Below are 20,253 nucleotides of genomic sequence, written 5' to 3' on the forward strand. Positions count from 1 at the left end.
AGAGACCAGGTTGTTCTTACATTTATAATGATTGTGTGCATGTGTTTCTGTGGAGGGGTTGTGTGTCACTGTGCACTTACTGGGTTCTTGCTTCTATTCTGCTGGTGCATGCAGCCAAGGTGGAGCAGGTGAAGTTTGACACCACTCAGCTCCATGCAAGACCAGAGCTGGCTGCTGAGCAGAGGATGGTGGATGATGCCTCTGGGGACATAGAGGTGAGAGAACTCCTTTGGCAATTATCAGTGTTTCCAGATCTTTCTGCCTTTTCACACACACACAGCAGCTGTATGAACTGCGAACACGTGCCCACCTTTCCTCCCCTACAGGTATGTCTGTGCCCATGGCACTGTGTCCTTACATTGAGTACCCTGCTGTTTATTTACATATTTCTCAAACTAGGTGTGGAGAATTGAGGACCTGCAAATGCAGCCGGTGGATCCAAAAACATATGGGCAATTCTATGGAGGTGATTGCTACCTGGTCCTGTACACCTACCTCAGATCTGGCCGGCCTCACTATGTCCTCTACATGTGGCAGGTAAGTCAGATTAGAACAGAAGAGATTGTGCTGTGTCTGCTAGAAGCCTAAAACCAAAGGAAACAGTTGCACAGAAAAACCCCAAGCCAATCATCTGGAAGAAGCTCATGTGTCCACTTGGAAATAGCTCAAGCTCTGTTTTCTAGGCAACATGTATGCTCTTAGCCCAAGCTTGCATCAGGCTGAGAGCTGGAAATGTCAGACAGAAATGGTAAAGGATTATGGAGCTTACAGTGCTGGTGAGACATTGACACAGCTCAGGGAGTTGAAGGAGTCACTATCTCTAGAGGTGTTCAAGGAAAACGTAGATGTGACACGGGGGGACATGGTCTAGTGGTGTGGTTGAACTGGATGATCTTAGCAGTCCTTCAGACATTACAGAATCACAGAGTGGCCCAGGTTGGAAGGGACCTCAAGGATCAGGAATCTCCAACCCCCCCACCACATGCAGGGCCACCAACCTCCCCATTTAATACCAGACCAGGCTGCCCAGGGCCCCATCCAACCTGGCCTTGAACACCTCCAGGGACGGGGCATCACAGCTTCTCTGGGCAAATGATTCTATGATTATATGTTGGCATCAAACTTTGCAGTCTTGCAGATTGTCCTCTGGGGCTTCAGCCTCTGAAGATTCAAGCTCCTGAAGAAGTCACATGGTTTTAACTCTCATCTTATGATGGCATACGTAGGACTTTGTATCCTTCATCGCATCTCACTGCCAGTGGTATCTCTTCTCCCCAAGGGTCGCCATGCCTCTGTGGATGAAATCACTGCCTGCGCCCTCAATGCCATCGAGCTGGACAAAAAGCACGGGGATGAGGCTGTGCAGGTCCGCGTGACAATGGGCAAGGAGCCAGCTCACTTCCTGGCAATCTTCAAGGGCAAGCTGGTCATTTATGAGGTAACGTGGGCTCTGTGTGGGTGGGCAATGGAAGGTGAAAGCAGTGGTGGAATGGCAGTGGCTAGAGAAATAGTTCAAAAACAAATAGACTAATATTCAGGAAAAGAGCCTCAGGTCTGCATGGGCTGGCAGATGGAAGTGGTGGAATATTTCCAGCTCTTCTTTTGTAGATGCCTATAGAGCCACCAGTGTATCTTCAAAAGCCTTTTCACCCTATAGACAAAGAGAGGCTGATTCCCATTTTTACAGCCCTGAAGAAGTCTCTGGTGAGATGGAAACTGCACAGGGATTAATCCTGAGTTTTACAAGAGCTGCTCTAATAGTGATAGGACAAGGAGGGATGGCTTTAAACTAAAAAGAAGAGAAATCTAATTTAGACATTAGGAAAAAATGCTTTACTCAGAGGGTGATGAAGCCTGGCATGGGCTGCCCAGAGAAACTGTGGATGTTCCATCCGTGGAGGTGCTAAAGGCTCGGCTGGATGGGGCCCTGGGCAGCCTGGCCTGGTGCATGGCAACCAGTCCATGGCAGGGGTTGGAAATGGATGATCTTTAAGATCCCTTCCAATACAAGCCATTTTATGAGCCGATGATTCTGTGGTCTGTTGCTGTGGGGAGAACTGTGAGCTGCAAATCTTCTTCCTTCAACCAGATGCACCCTGGATTTGCATTCTCATTTTCCAACACCGTCTTTTCCTCTGTTTCCATGCAGGGTGGCACAAGCCGGGCCCAGAAATGCACCCCTGAGCGAGCAGTTCGCCTCTTCCAGGTGAGAGGCACAAATGAGATGAACACCAAGGCCACGGAGGTGCCAGCCAGGGCCTCCTCTCTCAACTCCAATGATGTCTTCCTGCTGGCAACCAACCAAGTCTGCTACCTGTGGTGTGGGAAGGTGAGACTGCTGCAGGCTCGAGAGACACAGTCACGGGGAGATGAAATAGCTGGTGTGGGTCTTGAGTCCCTGACTTGTGGGGCCATGGAGCTGCTCATAGATTCCGAGTGACCAGGTCAGGTGAAATGCTCAGTAACAGGTGTGAAACTCGATGGAGCAGTGGTGTAGGGTCAAGGTATCTTGGCCCCAGGTAAGTTTTTCTAGTCTGCCACTAACTCAGCCTCAATTTTATGTCCTGAACTCCAGGGCTGCAGTGGAGATGAGAGGGAGATGGCAAAGATGGTGGCTGACATTGTCTCCAGAAGGGACAAGCACACCATTTTGGAGGGACAGGAGCCAGCAGAGTTCTGGGAAGCCCTGGGAGGCAAAGCCCCTTATGCCAGTGAAAAGAGGTAAGAGTAAGCTGATTGTTCCTCTGGGGTTGGTCAAGCAACGTTAAGTAAAGGATCAAACCCTTACAGGAAGATGGGTACGCACGTTGTGACAAACCAAGCTTTGGGGAATATTCTGGCCTATTACTGCCTTTGGTGAGGATGTGATTACAGTCAGAAACCACATTAAGGTGTTTGCTGTCTAGGTTTTGGGTCTTGATTTGGATGGATTTCCCCACAGTAAATCTGCCTCGTATCTTGTCATAAGGGCTGTATGACCCACACAGTCCACTTCTATCCATTACTGGCCTTTTGAAATTGAATTGACTTTTGAACAACTCAAACTTCTCCAACCCTCTGAGCACAAAACGTGTTCCTCTGCAACCAAGTGATCGATGTGACTTTTGACTGATAGCAGCCTCCTGTGCACAAGGAGGGAAGTGTTTTGCTTTTGACTTCTTTGGATGGAAGAAATGCCTGTTAAAATTGTTAAAATGGCCCAAGTATCTCATGCAAATCAATGTGACTGAGTTTCCGGCTCTCTGATTTGTGTTTCCATGTCTCCACCTCATCCAGCATGGACAAGAGTAGTAGTGGTAGGGCCTAATGCTAAAACACCAGGGAAGGATTTCCATCTCTCTTGTTTTTTGTTTTTTTTTCTCTTTTCCCTGCCATGCATGAGGAAGGTTTCAGGAGCAGACCACACACTACCAACCTCGCCTGTTCGAGTGCTCCAACCAGACGGGTCGGTTCATCATGACAGAGGTGGTGGATTTCTGCCAGGAAGATTTGGATGAAGACGATGTCATGTTACTAGACACTTGGGAAGAGGTCAGCTCAGACTCCACCTTTTCTACCTTCCAGACATATTTTCAAACAGGTTATGGCTTAGTTCATCAGAATCCATCATTGAACATGACACTGAGGGCAGTATGCCTGGCTCCCCTTTCTCAGTAGTAACTAAGAGCTCCCCATGCTAAGATCTGGAAGTCTAATGGGGCATTATCTGCATGACAGACTGCTCATGCTCCAGATAGGAGGCAGCAGCAGCCAGGATTCCCCTTGCAGACATTCTTAATCCACCCTCACCTGTGCAAGAGTTGACCTGGATGAAGTCTGCCTTTGCCAACCCACCATAGGAATAGGATGGGCAGGTGCTTCAGGTGGACACCAGGTCCATCTCCTGCCCCTAGGCAAGATGAGCTGTGCCTGCATCCATCTTTGTGGGCTCACACAAGGGGGTGGCACCCAGAGCACTTCCTCATACCCTAGTACCAGTGGTGAGGACTGTTAAGGGGCTCTGAGGGCATTTAAGTTTTTGACCATGCAAGTACTAGGTTTAACTACCTGGAAACATTTGAGAACTGCTTCCTGAAATATTTATGCTTTGTATCTATCTCAAAAGCAAAATTTTTCTTGGTTGGGAGTAAATCTGAGAGGAAAATCCCAGGCGGTTACTGGCAAACAAGAGTTGCAGCCTTCTCTCCACTTCGCTTGTCATGAGAGAACAAACAGCTGTGTCTGCACAGGTCCTGCCTGCTCACTAATCTTCAACACGTTCTCCCATTGCAGATTTTCCTCTGGGTTGGCAAAGCCTCCAACACATATGAGAGAAATGAGGCAGTTGCCTCAGCTAAGGAGTATCTCAAGACCCATCCAGCAGGGAGAGACTTGGCAACTCCAATCATACTGGTGAAGCAGGGCTGTGAGCCCCTCAACTTCACGGGGTGGTTCAACGCTTGGGACCCCTACAAATGGAGTGTAAGTTGCTGGAAAAGCCCTGGGGTGTGCATGTGTGCTCAGCAGTGCTTAAAGGGTATCAGTGAGCCATATCCTGTATGGTGTGTGGAGCAAAACCTCTCTTATGACAGAATCATACATGTCTTGAGTTGGAAGGTACCTTAAAGCCCACCCAGTTCCAGGCCCTACTGTGGGCTGGTTGTTACCCACCAGGTCAGGCTGCCCGGGGCCCCATCCAGGCTGGCCTTGAGCACCTCCAGGGATGGGACATGTATAGTTTCTCTGTCCTGAGCTTCACACGTCAGCAGAAAATACCTGTTTGGTGAAATGGGGTTTTGCAAATAGAAGTAAGCGTGCTTAAATTCACAATACCTGTATTTTTATTTTAAAGAGATTAGGTTACAAACTACGTTTGTGATTTCAGCCAAAAATACATTTTGGGGCTGCTAATAGTAAATTAAGTTCAGAGTGAAAACAAAATATTCCACATCATGAAAGCAATTGAAGAAAAGTGTTTATTTTTCAAAATACAGAAGAAAAATATCTGTCCCATCTATAAGGGCAAACTGAAATGTAAGATGTGAGCAGGTGGGTCTTGTCTCCTGTTTCACAAACTGCCCATGAGAGACCTTTGCTCCCTATATACAACCCTTCCTCTCAAAAACTGATTTAGAAATGGAAATGGAGACCAGAAATGGAAACCTGGAGGAGCTTCAGTGCTTAATAGATCTAAAATATCACATGGTTTAGTGGGCATGGTGGTGATGGGTTGGTGGTTGGACTAGATGACCTTAAAGGTCTTTTCCAACCTGAATGATTCTGTGATTTTATGATTCAAGGCAGAAACAATCCTGCCGGGCTCTGCACCCAAATTCCTGCCACCCGATGGCACTGGTGTGCACAGTTTGGGAAAGGAGAAGTTGTTGTGAGCTGGTGTTCTGTGAAACCCTTCCGTGGTGGGCTGCCGGTGGTTGTCCCTTCTCTGTACGGTATTTTGCATGAACATCGGTGTTCAGCTGCTTCACAAGCAGTCTCATCTTCTGGTTACCCAAAGGGCTGTGGATAAGTGCCACGCTGGAGCAGGGCAATGGGCTGGAGGTGCCAAGGGAATCTCATACAAAGACGTTTTTCCTCCACAGCTGAATTTGCATCAACCTTATTTGCAGTCAGTGGGGTGGCAGAAAGTCTGCCTTAACAGCTGGGTTTGGACAGATGATTCCTATAGCGCCGACCCTTAAAACAATGTTGATTGCTTAGAACTGAGGTCAGATCAGTTTCTTTCTTCTGGGGAACTACTGAAAGACAAGGAGGCAGCTTACAGAATACATGCCTCTTTAAGTATCCTCTATAGGCAGCTTTAGCAGCTACAGACAAGCAATCCAAACTGCGAACATCCCAGAAACATGTGGGTGTGTGTTCATTGCTCCATTTGGGGTCTAAATCTGTTTGTTCTGCACTGCATATGTTTGTGTTGTTCACTCTAGTTGGGGATCTCTGCTGGATGGTGCTGTTAAGAACTGACATCTCCTGGCTGCTTCTGAAAGCACAGTCATCCACTTGCCAATATATAAAGCGTGTTCCTTTTTTGGGATATAAGAGAAACCTGGTCACACACAGCACTGAAAATTGGGGTTTGTTTAATATCACCTGTTATTAATCTGTTTCTTTGTTTTCAAGTGACTGCTCAGAGTCTCTCCATTCCAGGACTGGGGATTAAAGGAGACCCCAAATGCATGGTCATCTCTGGGTGGTCTGCTGATCTCAGAGCCCAGGAACACGTGCTACCTAATGCTGCCCAACCTTCTCAAAGCTCTCTTTACTTTCAGGATGGCAGATCATATGAGGAGATGAAGAACAGCTTAGGAGATGTGTCAGCTCTATCTGAGATCACAGTGGTGAGTGACTACTGGACCAGATAGCTGGGAAATACCTGAGTTTAAACATCACCACGTCCCCCTACCTGTTTGCATGAAGGAGAGGCTGTAGCGATCCGAGTAGGCGTGAGGACCTCAAGCTGTCAGGATCAGAGGCGTTTTCCTCAGTGGAAAGCAGAGGGAAATGTCATTAATAACCCATAAATACAATGTATGCAATTAAGAGTCATATGAGCAGTTTTCAGAGCTGTATCACCCGAGACCCCTGATGTGGGGCCGCTGGTCAAGAAGAGCACAACCCAACGGGAGGTGACAGAAAGAGAGCACAGCATCCCTAAGGTTCCAAACGTAGCAGTCATATGGGCTCAGTTGTGCCCTGGACAACAGCAGGAGGAAGGCTGGAAGGTAGTGGAAGGGCTTTGAATGGGAGAGATGGCAGTGTGGGTATAAATATGCAGCTAATTTAGAAGTTTTAGACATGGTCATATCTGATCTTACCTTCTGTGCTCCCACATGCACTTTTCCCTGCCATTATCTTGAGAAAAATGAGACTACCTTAAGTATCTTCTGTTATTTCTAAGGGCTCCCAACAGGGTTGTGTTTTTAACAATCCTAACATCTTGATGTAATACTGATGGAAGTGCTGGACTGTTCTAGTGTTAGAACAGTCTAACACTTTCTCCTTGCTGTGTGGCTCTCCAAAGCAGCAGACAAGCAGATAGCCTGTGCCAGAACAGTCCCTTCAGCCCCAATGGAAAGATGCAGAGGTAGCCCCTAGTTTGCTCCACTAGAGCTGTTTCTCGTAACATTTCTCCTCCATTTTGCAGGACCTGAACAACATCAGTCTGAGCAAAAGAACCCTCAGCATGACCAATCTGGCTAGTTCAAGCACATCAAGTGCTTCCCCGGAGTACAAATCTCACTTCAACCACGATGACAGCAGCAGCTACGCCAACAGCAGTGCCAATGGCAGCCCTTTCACAGTGCCCAATGACCAGGGAGTTTACTCCCGAGAGGTGCTGATGAACAAGACTGTGGATGAACTTCCAGAAGGAGTGGATCCCACTAAAAAAGAGGTGACAGCACTGCTGGTTTTATGGCCTTCTAGCTTACTCAGGAACTTTAGTTGTAGGCTACGTGTGGCAGCATGTCACTTTATTTAGTCCTACCTCAGGCTCAAGGAGAGGCCAGCTGGACACCGAGGTCTCATGAAGAAATGAGAGGAAACTGTGGTAGTTTTACTGTAGTTAAAATATTCCTTTCTCTTTTTTCCTTGTGGACAAAAAGTTAATTTTGCCAACATCTGTAGCTGAGTGCAAGCACGCTGATGGGAGGAACACAGGGCTGTTTCCTGTTCTCAACAACCCGTGTTTGACCAGTTTCTTATCAGGCCCCAGCTGATCTCCTGGTCTACACTTGGAGCCAGAGGGCTGATCTACTGGGCCAGCAGCTCTGCACTGCAGCAGTGCCCTTGTAGAAAGGATTGCATGTCAGCTGAGCTCTACAGGTCTTTTCTTTTACCCAAAATGCCAGAGAAGATTTAACTTCCATGTCCCAGAGGGTCTTTCTTTGTCTACTATCTACAAAATGTTTTGTCTTTCCAGAAATGAGAGTGAACATTTCAAGTGGAATATTTGGGGGGAAGTAAGTCAAGGGGCGATGTTTTCACTGTTAATTGCTGGCTTGAGAAACCACTCAAAGCAAGCCAACAGAATTTCTCGGAAGCAGTGTTAATTGCCTTGGCTTGAGTATGATTAGCAGGGACCAAATTCGGACCAGAGCATGCTAACCTCTCAAAACCAAGGCATTTTCTTGGGCTATTATTCCTCTGGTACTCTGGGAAGTAGGAACAGTTGCCGGGATGGGACATTCCATTTCCCACCATGAAGACAGAGAGCAGGGCAGGAGCTGTTCGCCTGGGATCAAGGCTCAGCTCTGACAGGGAGAGGAAGGGATGTGGCTGAATGGAGATGCCCCAGCCCTTTGCCTAAGCCAAAACTGACCTCCCCTTGCTCTCTCTTCCTGCTGCAGTACTATCTATCTGATGCTGATTTCTACGAGATCTTTGGGAAGTCCAAACACGAGTTCTACCAGATGCCCAAATGGAAACAGCAGAATGAGAAGAAGCAGTGTGGACTCTTCTGAGACCGCAGGGGCCACCCAGAATCCAACGACTTTGGGACCAACCCTTCTCTCTTAGGAGATTCAGGGAAGAAGCACAGACATTGGCTCAACAAACACAACCCAACATCTCAATCAGGCCAAGCTCCAATGCAGTTATTCCAGCACCCTATATTCAGGGAATGGCAAAATATTTTGCAGGAATGGCTTTGCATTAAGTTTTTGCTTCTTTTGGACACTTTATTTCTGATAGCTGTGAAGACAAGTGGTCAAAACTGCATTGTAGCCTCTTCTTTCCTCACCCTTTTGCAGTTTGCCACATCTGCAAGACTGCAATCCTCCTCCATTTGTAAAAGTTAAGATTTAGGTAAGACAGTGGCAACTTGCAGCTGTTACGTGAATTCTGGATGGGGTGAGAAGGGGAAAGCCCTGGGGGGATGGACGGAGTGCCTTGGAGTCAGGGGAAGGGAATGGAGTGGCCAGAAGTGTGCTGGTGTATCCCATGGAGTGCAACTGGCCAGCTAAGAACCTTCTCACCAAGGTTCCAATGAGAATCTATTGTAGCTTAACATGCACAGCCTAATGCAGGTAAAACAGCTAAGAACCAGGGTTGGGGGGGAGGAGGGGAAGATGCTCATACATATGTAGAGTGTATTTATTAGCTGTTCTATTTCAAAAAGATGATGAGACTTGGGGCTAGATGCAGCTTTTGATTTTGACTGCCCAACAAGACTTTGCATCTCCAATCTCACCTGGCCCTGCTGAGCATGACTGGATGTGGGTAAGCATGAGTGCACCTGCCTGCAGAGCAGAGCCTTGATGAAGCCAGGAGGGTTTGGAGGATGATGAGCAGAGCATGTCCCAGTGGAGAGCTCCATCCCTGTGATGTCCGTGGGCTGAGGATGTTGGTTCCACATTGAGCTCAATCAGAGTGGAGAAGGAAATGTGAGTAAGAGGGATGAAGGGATGCAACTGTATAAGAAAGGAGGAAAAACCTATGTTTTAAAAAAAACATAAGATGTGATTTTAAAGCTTTACTCCATTTCCAGCCTGATTGATGATTCCAAATAAACAGCCAACAGCACCATTGGAGATGTCCTTCATCAGTGTGTGGAATTGGATGGTGGTAGAGAAAAGCACTGCAGAGCCATTGCTATTTCTTTCATGGAATTTAAAACAATTTTTAGGAGAAAAGAACAAACATCACAATCATCAAAGGCCTTAAAGGCCATCTGCTCCAATTCCCCTGCAATGAAGAGAGATGACACCCACAGCTCCATCAGGTGCTCAGAGCCCCTTAGGTATCTCCAAAGATGTGGCATCCATGACTTCTCTAGGCAGTGTGCCAGTGCCTCACCAGTCATGTGCTAATCATGCCTCCCCAGCACGTGGGCTCCGGTCCTGAAGGCCCTACACCATATGGGAGATGAGGAGCTGCTGACAGCTGGTGGTCAAGGAGCAGAGAGCTCTCATGCAGCACCCAGGACCGCACTGCAATGCTGAAGAGTCACCGTTGGGTCAGGCTGGAGGCAGGGACCTCCAGTTGGTGGGATATTCTGGACAGATCTTTGTGTTTGAGAATTGGCAGTTACCTTACATCAGCTGCAATTACCATCATTACTTCCATGATCCAGCCAGCAACTTGGCCCATTTCTGCTCAAGGGTCCAGCCCAAACACCCCTTACATGCAGGTAGGAGCCAAGCAGAGACACAAGTGGCCCACATCACCTGTGTGATCGCTCCCACTGTGCTCACGATTGATACAACCGCTGCACCTTTTCTCTGCTCCAACCACTATCAGCACAGCTGGAAGCAGCAATTTATGTACAATATTTATAGCACCCTGCTGTGATGTGCTGCTGCCAGCTCCCATATTAATTAATTGCATGTGCTGCTTCATAATGAGCCCAGAGAGCTGCGGGTGCCCCATCCCTGGAGATGCTCAGGCTGGATGGGACCCTGGGAAGCCTGAACTGGTAGGGGGCAACCTGCCCACAGCAGAGGAGTTGGAGCTCTATGATCTTTACACTATGATTCTGTGATAAAATGCAGCAATTCCACCTATCGCCTTGCCTACGATCCTAATGAGCATCACATAATTGAATGGAGAGCAGCAGGAATCCAGCCAGATGAAGGAGATGAGGCCAGTTTGTTCCATTCTGCTTTGGTTCCTGCTACCATAATGTTTACCAGAAACACAGAATATCCTAAGTTGGAAGGGACCCCCAAGGACCTCAGCTGCTCCTCCCAGCCCTTGCCCTCAGATCCTATATCACTGTAGGACTCCCAGATCTGCCTTAGAGGCCTATGCTGCTCACAAACTCTTTCAGTCACTGGCAGTAAATTCCATTTCAGCCTTTTGGGTGTGGATATAATTCACATTTAATCTGGCAATGGTTTACAACATCACAAGATTATTATAGTGAGGAGGAAAAATCAGTTTGTCCAACAATTACAGCATAACAAACTCCAGGTTGGACTGAAGGAAGCCCTGTTTTGCAGTGGGCTAAAAGATCTCTAAATCCACACTATTATAGACTCAAAAAAGATGTGGATTGGAATTTGCTTAAAAGGCAATGAACCATTTTGGTAGCAGCCCACTCACTCCAACCCCAGCCATACAAAACCCCAAGAAGACTGACAAAAGAAATGTAGTGGGTTTGTCTCTAAGTTTGTGCATGTTGCATTCGGGTAAACCAAAGAGGCAAACAGTGACAAGTAATTGGACTTTTCCAGATACTTTTTTAATAGTCTAACACAGTGTTTGTAACATCATTGGAGCTTCAAAATATATATTATTTTATTTCAACAATATTCACTTAACTCCACTGTTGTGCTAGAAAATAACAAAGAAACAAAAAAACACCTTTTGCCATAAATACTGGGTTGTTGTTCAAAACGCTTTTGTCTGCTTGTGCTGGGTTACTTCTGCAGTGCAATGGGATCAAGCTAACATTTAAAACTCTCTCTACCACTGCTTACTCTGGGTTAAAAAAGAGATTTTCCTATAAAAACAAAACAAAACAAAATAGCCCTACTGTCAGTTCAGTGTATTTATTTCCACTCTCATCTCTGAGGTCCCTGTGAGTGGGCTTCATTTTGGGATAGAGGGAAATCTGCTGTTCGGCAGTTTTGTTCTCCTTCACAGAATAAGAGCCAGGCTCTGAATGCAAAGCGAACTGGCTGGAAGCCAGGCACACAGGCAGAGCACTATTCATGTATTTTTTATTATAATACAAAAAGAAAGTCAAGTTATATAACACGGCCCTTTGTAGTGCAGCTTTCTTGTTTTAATCTGTAACAGATAAGAGGAGAATTGCGTCCTCCTTTAAGACTTCATATGGTAAAGGATGGCTGACAGCTGAAGTTGCAAGAAGTCACCTGGTGTCTGGCTCCTGATTTCAGTGTCAAAGTGGGGTTTTCTTGCATAGATGTTAGGTATTTTGTCCAGATGCGTGACCGAACCCAAACCAGGATTTGCTAAAAAGGAGTTTCTATCCTCTTTCTAAAAGCAGAATTAAAAACCACACTACATAAAGTGAACTCAAAAACACAGCTGGATTGGTTGGACATGTACAAAAGGATTAATCTCAACAGCAGCATTAGGATGTTTCCAACTCGCAGGAGGGAGGGGGTCGATAGCTATTTTACATCAGGACCCCATGGGCACCGTGTGCTGCTCTGGAGAAGGCACTGTGGGTTTGATGGGACCCTGACAGTGGCAGATGACATGAGCTGAGTTCCTTGTAGGTCTGTAAGATTGTTCAACGCACCCTGAAAGAGCTGAGCTGCTAATCACAGTCCTGGATGTTGACATACACAAAGAGGGTGGAGGAGGAGTAGGGGTCTCCGTTCTTGGTCAGAAGGTGAATATGGCGGTAACCTGAAAAAAGGGACACAGATGGAGAGTGGCCTTTAGTCCTGTCAGAAAGACATTTCCTAGCATTTACCAAGACCCTGCAGTGACAATTCCCTGTCCCTGACAGCTCTTTATTGCCTGTGCCCCACACAATAGGTAGGTCAGAGAGGCATGGCTTTGGGCACTGGTAACATAACACACCCAAGGCCACCGGTGACAATGGGCTCCCTTGCCCTGAGCAGCTGCTTAATAAGTCATCTGTCATCTTGCTCAGAACACAAAGCAAGGACAAGTCCTAACCCAAGGTGTGGTGAGCTCTGGACCTCCTATGTAGGAGGCTCAAGATCCCAAAGCAGTCGTTGGGTGTACATAATGATGAGCAGGGCCTTACCTTGCTTCAGACTGGTGAAGGGAACAGTATACTGCCCAATGAAGTCGTTCTTGGTTGACATGTCAAAGTCTTCTACCACAAATCGGACCAGGGCAAGCGCAGGGATCTCTATGTCAAATGTAAACTCTTCGTCCCAATTTGGGTTGAAGCCTGAACAACATAGACAAGGAAGGAGGTTAGAGCTGCTCACAAACAAAGAGGGAGGTAAGAGATGTTTACAAGCAGGAAGTGCTGAGAATGTTGCTCCCAGTATTTATGAATACACCTGGTATTAATAAATCCTTCAGCTTAGGCTGATCGCTGTCGACCTCAGAACTGCATCTGCACAAGACAGAAGGGGGCTGAACTCAGCTTTGCTCCAAAGGCTCTCACTGACTGATACATGCATCTCAGTTTGCCATTAGACCAGCAGAAACATTTTACTGCCCCAGACTAATCACAGAATAATAGAACACCCTAAGCTGGAAGGAACCCATAAGGATTACTGACTCCAACTCCTGGCTCCACAATGGACCATCCAATGGACCACCAAGAGGGAGCAGAGATGAGAACTATGCCTTTGTGTTACGACAGCTTTCTGAGGTTTTATGCCTCACTGAGTGCTCAAGGAGCACCCGTCCATCATAATTCAGTGCCTCAGTTTCCCTGTTTGCAGTGAGGAGTGCCTGATTATAAAAAGCATCATTATGACTAGGGACAAAATGGTTTATTCCACCTTGCATAATGGCAATTTCTGAGACAGCCAGACTAGTGCCACCTCTGTCATCGGTAAGGAGCTTCTGATCCAGACTCACGAAGAAAACAAAGCCATGATCATCATGTCAGATGAGAGACAACAAGAAAACGCAGTGCTTTCCCTCTGGTCATTGTGGTACTCCCTGCAGTTTCAACAAAGCACCCCCCAGAAGCAAACAGGAGAAAAGGACATTCTGTTTGAAACTCCACTGCCATCAGCACAGCCTGTGCACAGCAGAAGCTCAAGGACAACAAAACATCAACTGAAACCTGCTGGTCATGGAGGGTTTGTGGGTGATGCAACAGGAGGCAGAGATCCTTCAGCTGGCCCTGAAGGTTCCAGGTGGGTCTGTGAATAGTGCCATACCAAAATACCTGTGCTGGATTGCCGCATTTTATTTGGACTTTCATGGGATTAAATTCAATGGGCTGCTCAGATAAAATACATGTGCTCCTGATCCCACTGATCCTCGAAAAAAAAAAGAGTGACTGATCCCATGGGAGAAGAAATCACAAAACTGAAAGGGAAGTCATTAGCCTTAGGACAGGGGATTTAATTGTGCTGGTATCTGTAGGGGATTTTCAGCCCATCTCAGAGCCATAGAACCCATCTCAGAGCCAAGAACTGCTGAGCCTGCAGTTCTCACCCCCTTTGGAGCTCCATGCCTGCACAACTGGGGCTTAACCTGCATCCACAGCCCATTGCTTCAGCCCCAGCACCATCAAATCAGGTGAGCTGCTGAAGCATGGTCACAGTCAAGACTTCAGCCCATTTGGAAAAGTGAACTCACCTCTGCCGCTGGTCCTTTCCAACACTGCTATCTTACTTTTCACTGGGTAACTCTCCCTCCAGAATCCTTCCAGTATCCCTCCTGCCAGTCACAGGCTGACAGTGGGGCCAAGTGACTTGAGCAACCCTCAGGAATAGGCCTGGTCTCTCTAAAATGTTCCTTACACAGCCTTCAGTTGAGACATAGAAATGGTTGTAGGCAAAGGAAATGACCATGAGCTTTCGGAACTGGGCCAGACTTAGTCAAACAGGAAAGGAGGAAAAGGGAAACAATGTTAGCAGGGAGGAAAATATCCACTGCTTTTCTAGTTCTTGGCTCTTATTCCATGCACAAAAGCCATGTCTGTGTACACGTTTCTGATTTCTCAGATTCCTCTTACCTGGGTTATTCTCACAGAAGAGAAAACTGAACTTGCCCTCTACTGTTGCTGAAGGCCACAGTATTCTGACTTTCACGGCATGGAGGAAAGCCATGGCCATGTTTGACCACTAAGAAATGTGGTTCACAGGATGTGAAATATCAGTGTGACTGTGAAGAAGGATCCTGGCTCTTTGGATCAGCAGACTTACAGCCTTCTTCCCTCATCTGCTACTTTGCTGTGAAATGCATTAATTTAGTACTGGGGATCCTCTGATGCAGATGCAGTGTCCATGCCTTGTGGGAAGGCTCTGAGCTACAGGAAATGTTCTGCTTTTGCACAGACTACATTACGTACGAGAAGAAGCTGAGAGAGCTCAAGCTGTTCAGCCTGGAGAAGGCTAAGAGTTATTATCACCATCTCCCACTTTCCCCTTACAGAGAAGATGGACCCAGACTCTTTTTACACATGCACAGCAAAAGCATGATATTAACAGGCACAAATGGCAACAAGTGAATTTCTGATTAAGTATAGATCTTATTTTATCCTAAGTCAAAGACTGGATCACTTGCCCAGAGAGTGTGAGCAAACGCCATCCTTTGAGATACTCTGAACTCATCTGGGTAACACGTTGAGCAAATTGAGTTAACTTACAGGTTGGTCCTTCTCTGAGCAGGATTTAGAATGGACAATTCTACAGTCTCTTGCCACCACACTCTTGTGAGTTTGTAGCTCTTTCAGAATAAAATCAGTCACACACAGTCCTTTCTGGAAAGATCTTGAAGGGACCCTGTGTGTCCCAGGTCAGATCCAACTGCGTGGAGGTAAAGAGCACTTTCAAATCTCTAGCTCTGCAGATCTGGCAGCCAATCTCAAAACAACTCAGCTGGATGATGCTGTTTTGAAGGCAATTTCTGTCTCCAAACAACCCGTAAATAAAAGAGATAGAATAACCCCTGAAACAAATGCCCCATATGGACATCAATCTGCTGTACAGCTAGGGCCCCTGTACTGAAGCAGGCCATCATCACCTAGTGTATTTGCTTTGTGTGATTAAAACTGTGTGTATCTGGGCAGGCCACAGGGCAGCAGATCTTGATGAGGAAGATGCTGCTGTATGAAACCAAAGGGTTACAGCCCCAGGGCATCACAGCATGGAAGAAAACCCCTTACCATTATTTTCAACGACTTTGGTCTGCTTCTTGTTGTTATCCTGCTGGACTCCATGGATCTCAATTGTTACCCTGGGATCAACGATTGAGTTTTTGCTCTTGTTTACTTTGGGCAGCTGCTGACCAGAGATGATCTGTGGAGGAAACAGAGCAAAAGATCAGGATGCAGGAAAGAGAGACTGGTTCCCTCTCTTTCTCCAGGACTACAGGACCTGGTGGTGCTGGTCTTTCAGAGCCAGCATTGTGACACTCTTCAGAGGAAGCTTTAATGATCTAAAGCATCTAATGAAAGGTTGTCAGTCAAAAAGGCAACTTCTCTATCTCTCCCCAGCATGATTGGGTGATACATGGAAACAACAATGGTGAATGTTGACGTGTCTAACATGACTGTACGTTCATCTGTAGTAAATGCTGTCAGTTACCTCTCTTGATGCCAAACATTACACATATGCTTGGAAAATGAAAGTCCATGCAGGACTGAGAAAAATACACGCAGTGGAAAATGAGTAGTTAGGATAACATTGTCCATGTGGGACCAGAAAAAGGAAAAGGTACAACCTACAACCCCCAAAATGCATACTACTGAGAAGATTTTCTGACTTCTATTCTTACTTTAAGTAGAAGCTTCTTCTTTGTCCCCCATGTTCCTTCTGTGATGGATTTTGGATTGAATTTGGTTTGCTCATCCCGGAGGAATTCTGGCTTTAAGACATACCCAGAAAACCCATTGTCCTGGAACCGGCCCTGGTAGACATCCATTTCTGTGCCTCCTGTCTGGAAATTTAGGGCAACTGCAACATAAATAAGCTCAGTCACTTTCAGATAAATCAATAGGAGTCTTTTTCTACGAACTCTATGCACATGAAATTGCACTTCATGGACATAAACATTGACTTTTCCATGCTTCATAGAGCACTGATAAGCTCGGCCCCTCACAGTCTGCTTGCCCTGAGGATTTCTTCCAGTCAGAGACATTAGAAGCAGGAGAAGCCATTATGGCCATCTCAGTCATCCTCTTGCCTACTGCAGGAGAGTTGAAAAATTGGTCAAAAGATGTCCTGCATTGAATTTTTTGTCATCTGATTGAACAACAATCCTCTAGATAAACCCATTAATTAAAGTAAAGCCACAAATCCTTCTCAGGTTGTTTCTCTGCCTACTTAAAGTGCAGGAAAAGTTCTCTTAGCAGTTGCAAGAACTCATCTCTTCCAGTGGTCACTGAGCCTCTCTGCCTGTAATTGGCCTGGAATTGAACATCTACCTCAGCCAAAGCCCCACTGTGGCCAAGTCATGAGTAACACGGCCAGCTTAACCCTCTCCAAGCTCCCTGTTGCACCCACCAATCTGGCAGCCGACGTTCCACAAGTCAACAGGATTGTAGTTGGAAGAATCTGTCCTCCAGCCTGCAGGGTATATTCGGCTCAGGTGCCTGATGTTATGAAGAATAAAACTGTTTCCTACAGAAAATAATAACAATAATAATAACAATAATAATAATAATAAGAAGAAAATTCTTTCCAGTGATGGGGACTACTTTTTCTTGATACTGCTGTATATAGTGCTTCTCTGTCTAGTCTGGCTGAGTGCAAACTGCCTGCAGAAAATACCCTTCCTGTTAACAGCCTGTGACCTATGCTTTGGGGTGCTTCATGTTTAATCACCACTAGCTGTCACTTTATGGAGGACTGGGACATAGGATGGCCTTTTGCCAAGGCACAACATACATACCAGACTCCTGAGCTAGTTTCAGAGCTTTGCTCTCTGTGAATGATGACATCTCATGGAAAGCTCGAGGGTGGCTGGGGTCTTCAAAGCCATTGAAATGAACACTCTTGCAGTAGACAACTGTGTCTGACAGCTCTTTGGCCAGCTTGAGGGTGTCACTCTAAAAAAAGAAGGAAGAATTGTGTTTTCTCTACAAACCCTAGGTCTGCTCTGTATCATCAATCACAGATGGAAAGGATACCCACCATCAGCACCCAATGGCAACCCCATGCAGATACAGGGTGGTAAAGAGGCAGACTGCCCTTGCTGTGTCCCGTACCCTGCACACAGAGGGCTAATCCCTCCTCTCAGACCATCATGCAGAATAACAACTCTGCTGTTACCTACACAGGCAACATTATGGGCACATTTCACCAGCCACTGGCCTGTCCACAGATATCACTGACTTCCTGAATGAGCCTTCCTTGTGCCTCAGACCTTTGGCTTTTTCTTTTTATCTTGAACTAGGAAGTTCTCACAATGCTTTGGTGCCAACCACTCCACAGCCTTGATCACAAGTATCATCAGCTCCCACCAAATGCAAGAAAACAAAATTGCAGTCTTCAAAATTATACATGCTGTTGACTATGGATTAGAAAAAGAAATAAAACCCTCAAACAGTAAACAAACAGCAAAGGAAAGCATATATCAGACTAGATTCCAAGGCAGTATCAATGAATTTTGTCATCGGTGGGACTGAATTAAATTATGTCATCTATGAACCTGATCCATAAGGAATATGGCCTTCACACTGACCTGCAGTCTGAAAAAAAATGAATGCCCTCACAATAGGGAGCAAAATACTGATGTGGTGGTAAACCTTCTTCCTCCCAAAACAGTCACCCCATTGGTAAACTGATACCTCTTCCCATAGTTCTTTCTGCTGCACAAGGTCATCAAAAAATGGCCAGCGAGGGCGTAGGCACGTCCCAAAATGTTACCAGAAAACCATCAGCCCCCAGTAACTAACAAGGTGATGATGGACTCATGAGAAACAGATATCTGGAAGTCAGATGGAAGTAGATTGAACACGTACTCATCCACTGCATCCATAAACCACAGCATCATGGAATTACCCAGGTTGGAAAAGACCTCTAAGATCATCCGGTCCAACCGTTCACCTGTCACCAATATTTCCCACTAAACCACGTCTCTCTGTACAACATGCAAACATTTCCTGAACACCTCCAGGGATGGTGACTTCACCACCTCCTGGGCAGCCCATTCCGACACCTGACACTATGCTAAACGGCTCTCCCAGCTGCTGGGTCCTTCAGCTTCTTTTTAGAGAGGGAAGAAAACCAGCATAGTCGGATGGCCTTGCAAGACCTCCATGCTTGTGCTTAGCTGAGAGCATATTAGAATTGTATTTCAATTGCTATTTTTTTTTCCAAGTCACGTCACAAAGCCCATCTAGAAAGTGGTCTGCCAGCATGAGACATGGGATTGCTAACAAGATTAGACTTCCTGATGCAGGATTTCCAAGTCTTCAGCAGTAGGCAAAGATCTACTTTATCTCATAGCTCTCCTGCCTCTGCAGGTCTAACCCTTTTAGGGATTCAGCCACTTCTTTTACTTACCTTCCCTTTCTGCTGCACCTCTGTCTTCACAGATTCATCTTCCATTTCAGCTGCTTCATCTTCATCAGAGACATCCTCAGCCTCCAGGTTGTTGTTCCCATTTGTCCCAGTGGGGTCTTCCTGTCTGCTCAGCTTCTTGCCTTTCACAAGGATCTTCCCTTTCAGTTGCTGCACAAGGAAAAGCAGGCAAAGGTGATTAGCAGTTTGTCCCCTGGGCTTGCTCCTTTCAGTGAAGCCAGTGGGAGATCTGTTGCCACATGGATGTGTTTGGTACTGCTGGCTCTGGAGGGTGCTGCTTATACCAGAAAAACACAACCTCAGATTTAGCCAATATAACTCTGTATAATGTGTCCTCTCTTCTTTCAGCAACATCCTATATCTGCCTCTTCCACCAAAAGCAACAAACCCCTCTGCTCTCAAATGACAGGACCGTGCAAAACCAAAAATCTTTTTTAAAGTAACACTATTCCCCTCTTGTGGGTGCAAGCAAATTGATAGTGTCTCTGTGGAGACCAGCCCAGCTCCTCACTGACTGGCTAAGCTGTGGATGAAACTTGATTTGAGCTGAAATTTGACTCTGGCACATGAGGCAGTAGCCAAGAACATTTTTCTTCAGCTACCACAAATGATCTGTTTACTCCAAGGAAATTACTCTGTCACTCAAAAGCTGGACAAAGGCAGCTGGGAGGAGTGTGCTGTGGATATTGAGAAGCAAAGTCCAAAATTTGGGTGCTTATCTACTTTACCAAGGTTTTAAATAAGCTGACGCAGATACATACATACATGCATTTGCTCCATCTGAATTTGTTCCCCTTCATGTGATATTAAGTATTTCTAGCCTGAGGGGAAGGACATTAAGCTCATCAGTTCAGCTCTGTTGAGTAGATTCCTTGTCTTAGGAAGAAGTATTAGCTGAAATGCTCAATAAATACTTAACAAGTAGACCATAAATCTATTCCAGTCGCCTGTGGCAAGCCCAAAGAGGAACACAACTAAGAAAGAAGGAAAGGCTACAAGCATGCTGGAGTGCACTGAGAATACATAGCACAGTGGAACTGATGCAACTCTTCTACTTCCTTATGCACTCTTGTAAACCATATTGCCTCAGATTTCCAGAAGTGCAGCTCCACTGCTTTCTCACCTTTTCTGCTGCACATCAAAGCAAGCT

At 46.2% G+C, this 20,253-nt stretch overlaps 2 protein-coding genes across 7 annotated transcripts in view; one reads left to right on the forward strand and one right to left on the reverse strand.

Moving 5' to 3' along the window:
• The window catches only part of VILL (villin like), a 32,371-nt gene extending 22,849 nt beyond the window's left edge, over positions 1-9,522 (forward strand). For all 4 annotated transcript variants that reach the window (XM_052696744.1, XM_052696745.1, XM_052696746.1 and 1 more), the window contains exons 11-20: positions 115-215; positions 400-537; positions 1,280-1,438; positions 2,150-2,329; positions 2,576-2,721; positions 3,387-3,531; positions 4,273-4,461; positions 6,267-6,335; positions 7,142-7,390; positions 8,346-9,522. In XM_052696744.1, the coding sequence (XP_052552704.1) occupies positions 115-215; positions 400-537; positions 1,280-1,438; positions 2,150-2,329; positions 2,576-2,721; positions 3,387-3,531; positions 4,273-4,461; positions 6,267-6,335; positions 7,142-7,390; positions 8,346-8,459 (1,490 nt within the window). In that variant the 3' untranslated portion in view covers positions 8,460-9,522. The remainder of the gene's footprint in view (positions 1-114; positions 216-399; positions 538-1,279; positions 1,439-2,149; positions 2,330-2,575; positions 2,722-3,386; positions 3,532-4,272; positions 4,462-6,266; positions 6,336-7,141; positions 7,391-8,345) is intronic.
• A 1,635-nt stretch (positions 9,523-11,157) lies between these two features.
• The window catches only part of PLCD1 (phospholipase C delta 1), a 48,320-nt gene continuing 39,224 nt past the window's right edge, over positions 11,158-20,253 (reverse strand). For all 3 annotated transcript variants that reach the window (XM_052696748.1, XM_052696747.1, XM_052696749.1), the window contains 7 exons: positions 19,086-19,253; positions 17,470-17,626; positions 17,082-17,198; positions 16,354-16,532; positions 15,743-15,875; positions 12,686-12,835; positions 11,158-12,318 (listed from right to left, as the gene is read on the reverse strand). In XM_052696748.1, coding sequence (XP_052552708.1) covers positions 12,227-12,318; positions 12,686-12,835; positions 15,743-15,875; positions 16,354-16,532; positions 17,082-17,198; positions 17,470-17,626; positions 19,086-19,253 — 996 coding nt within the window. In that variant the 3' untranslated portion in view covers positions 11,158-12,226. The remainder of the gene's footprint in view (positions 12,319-12,685; positions 12,836-15,742; positions 15,876-16,353; positions 16,533-17,081; positions 17,199-17,469; positions 17,627-19,085; positions 19,254-20,253) is intronic.

This window comes from Tympanuchus pallidicinctus, unplaced genomic scaffold (genome assembly GCF_026119805.1).
Source record: "Tympanuchus pallidicinctus isolate F22 unplaced genomic scaffold, pur_lepc_1.0 scaffold3, whole genome shotgun sequence".
Classification (NCBI taxonomy): Eukaryota; Metazoa; Chordata; class Aves; order Galliformes; family Phasianidae; genus Tympanuchus; species Tympanuchus pallidicinctus.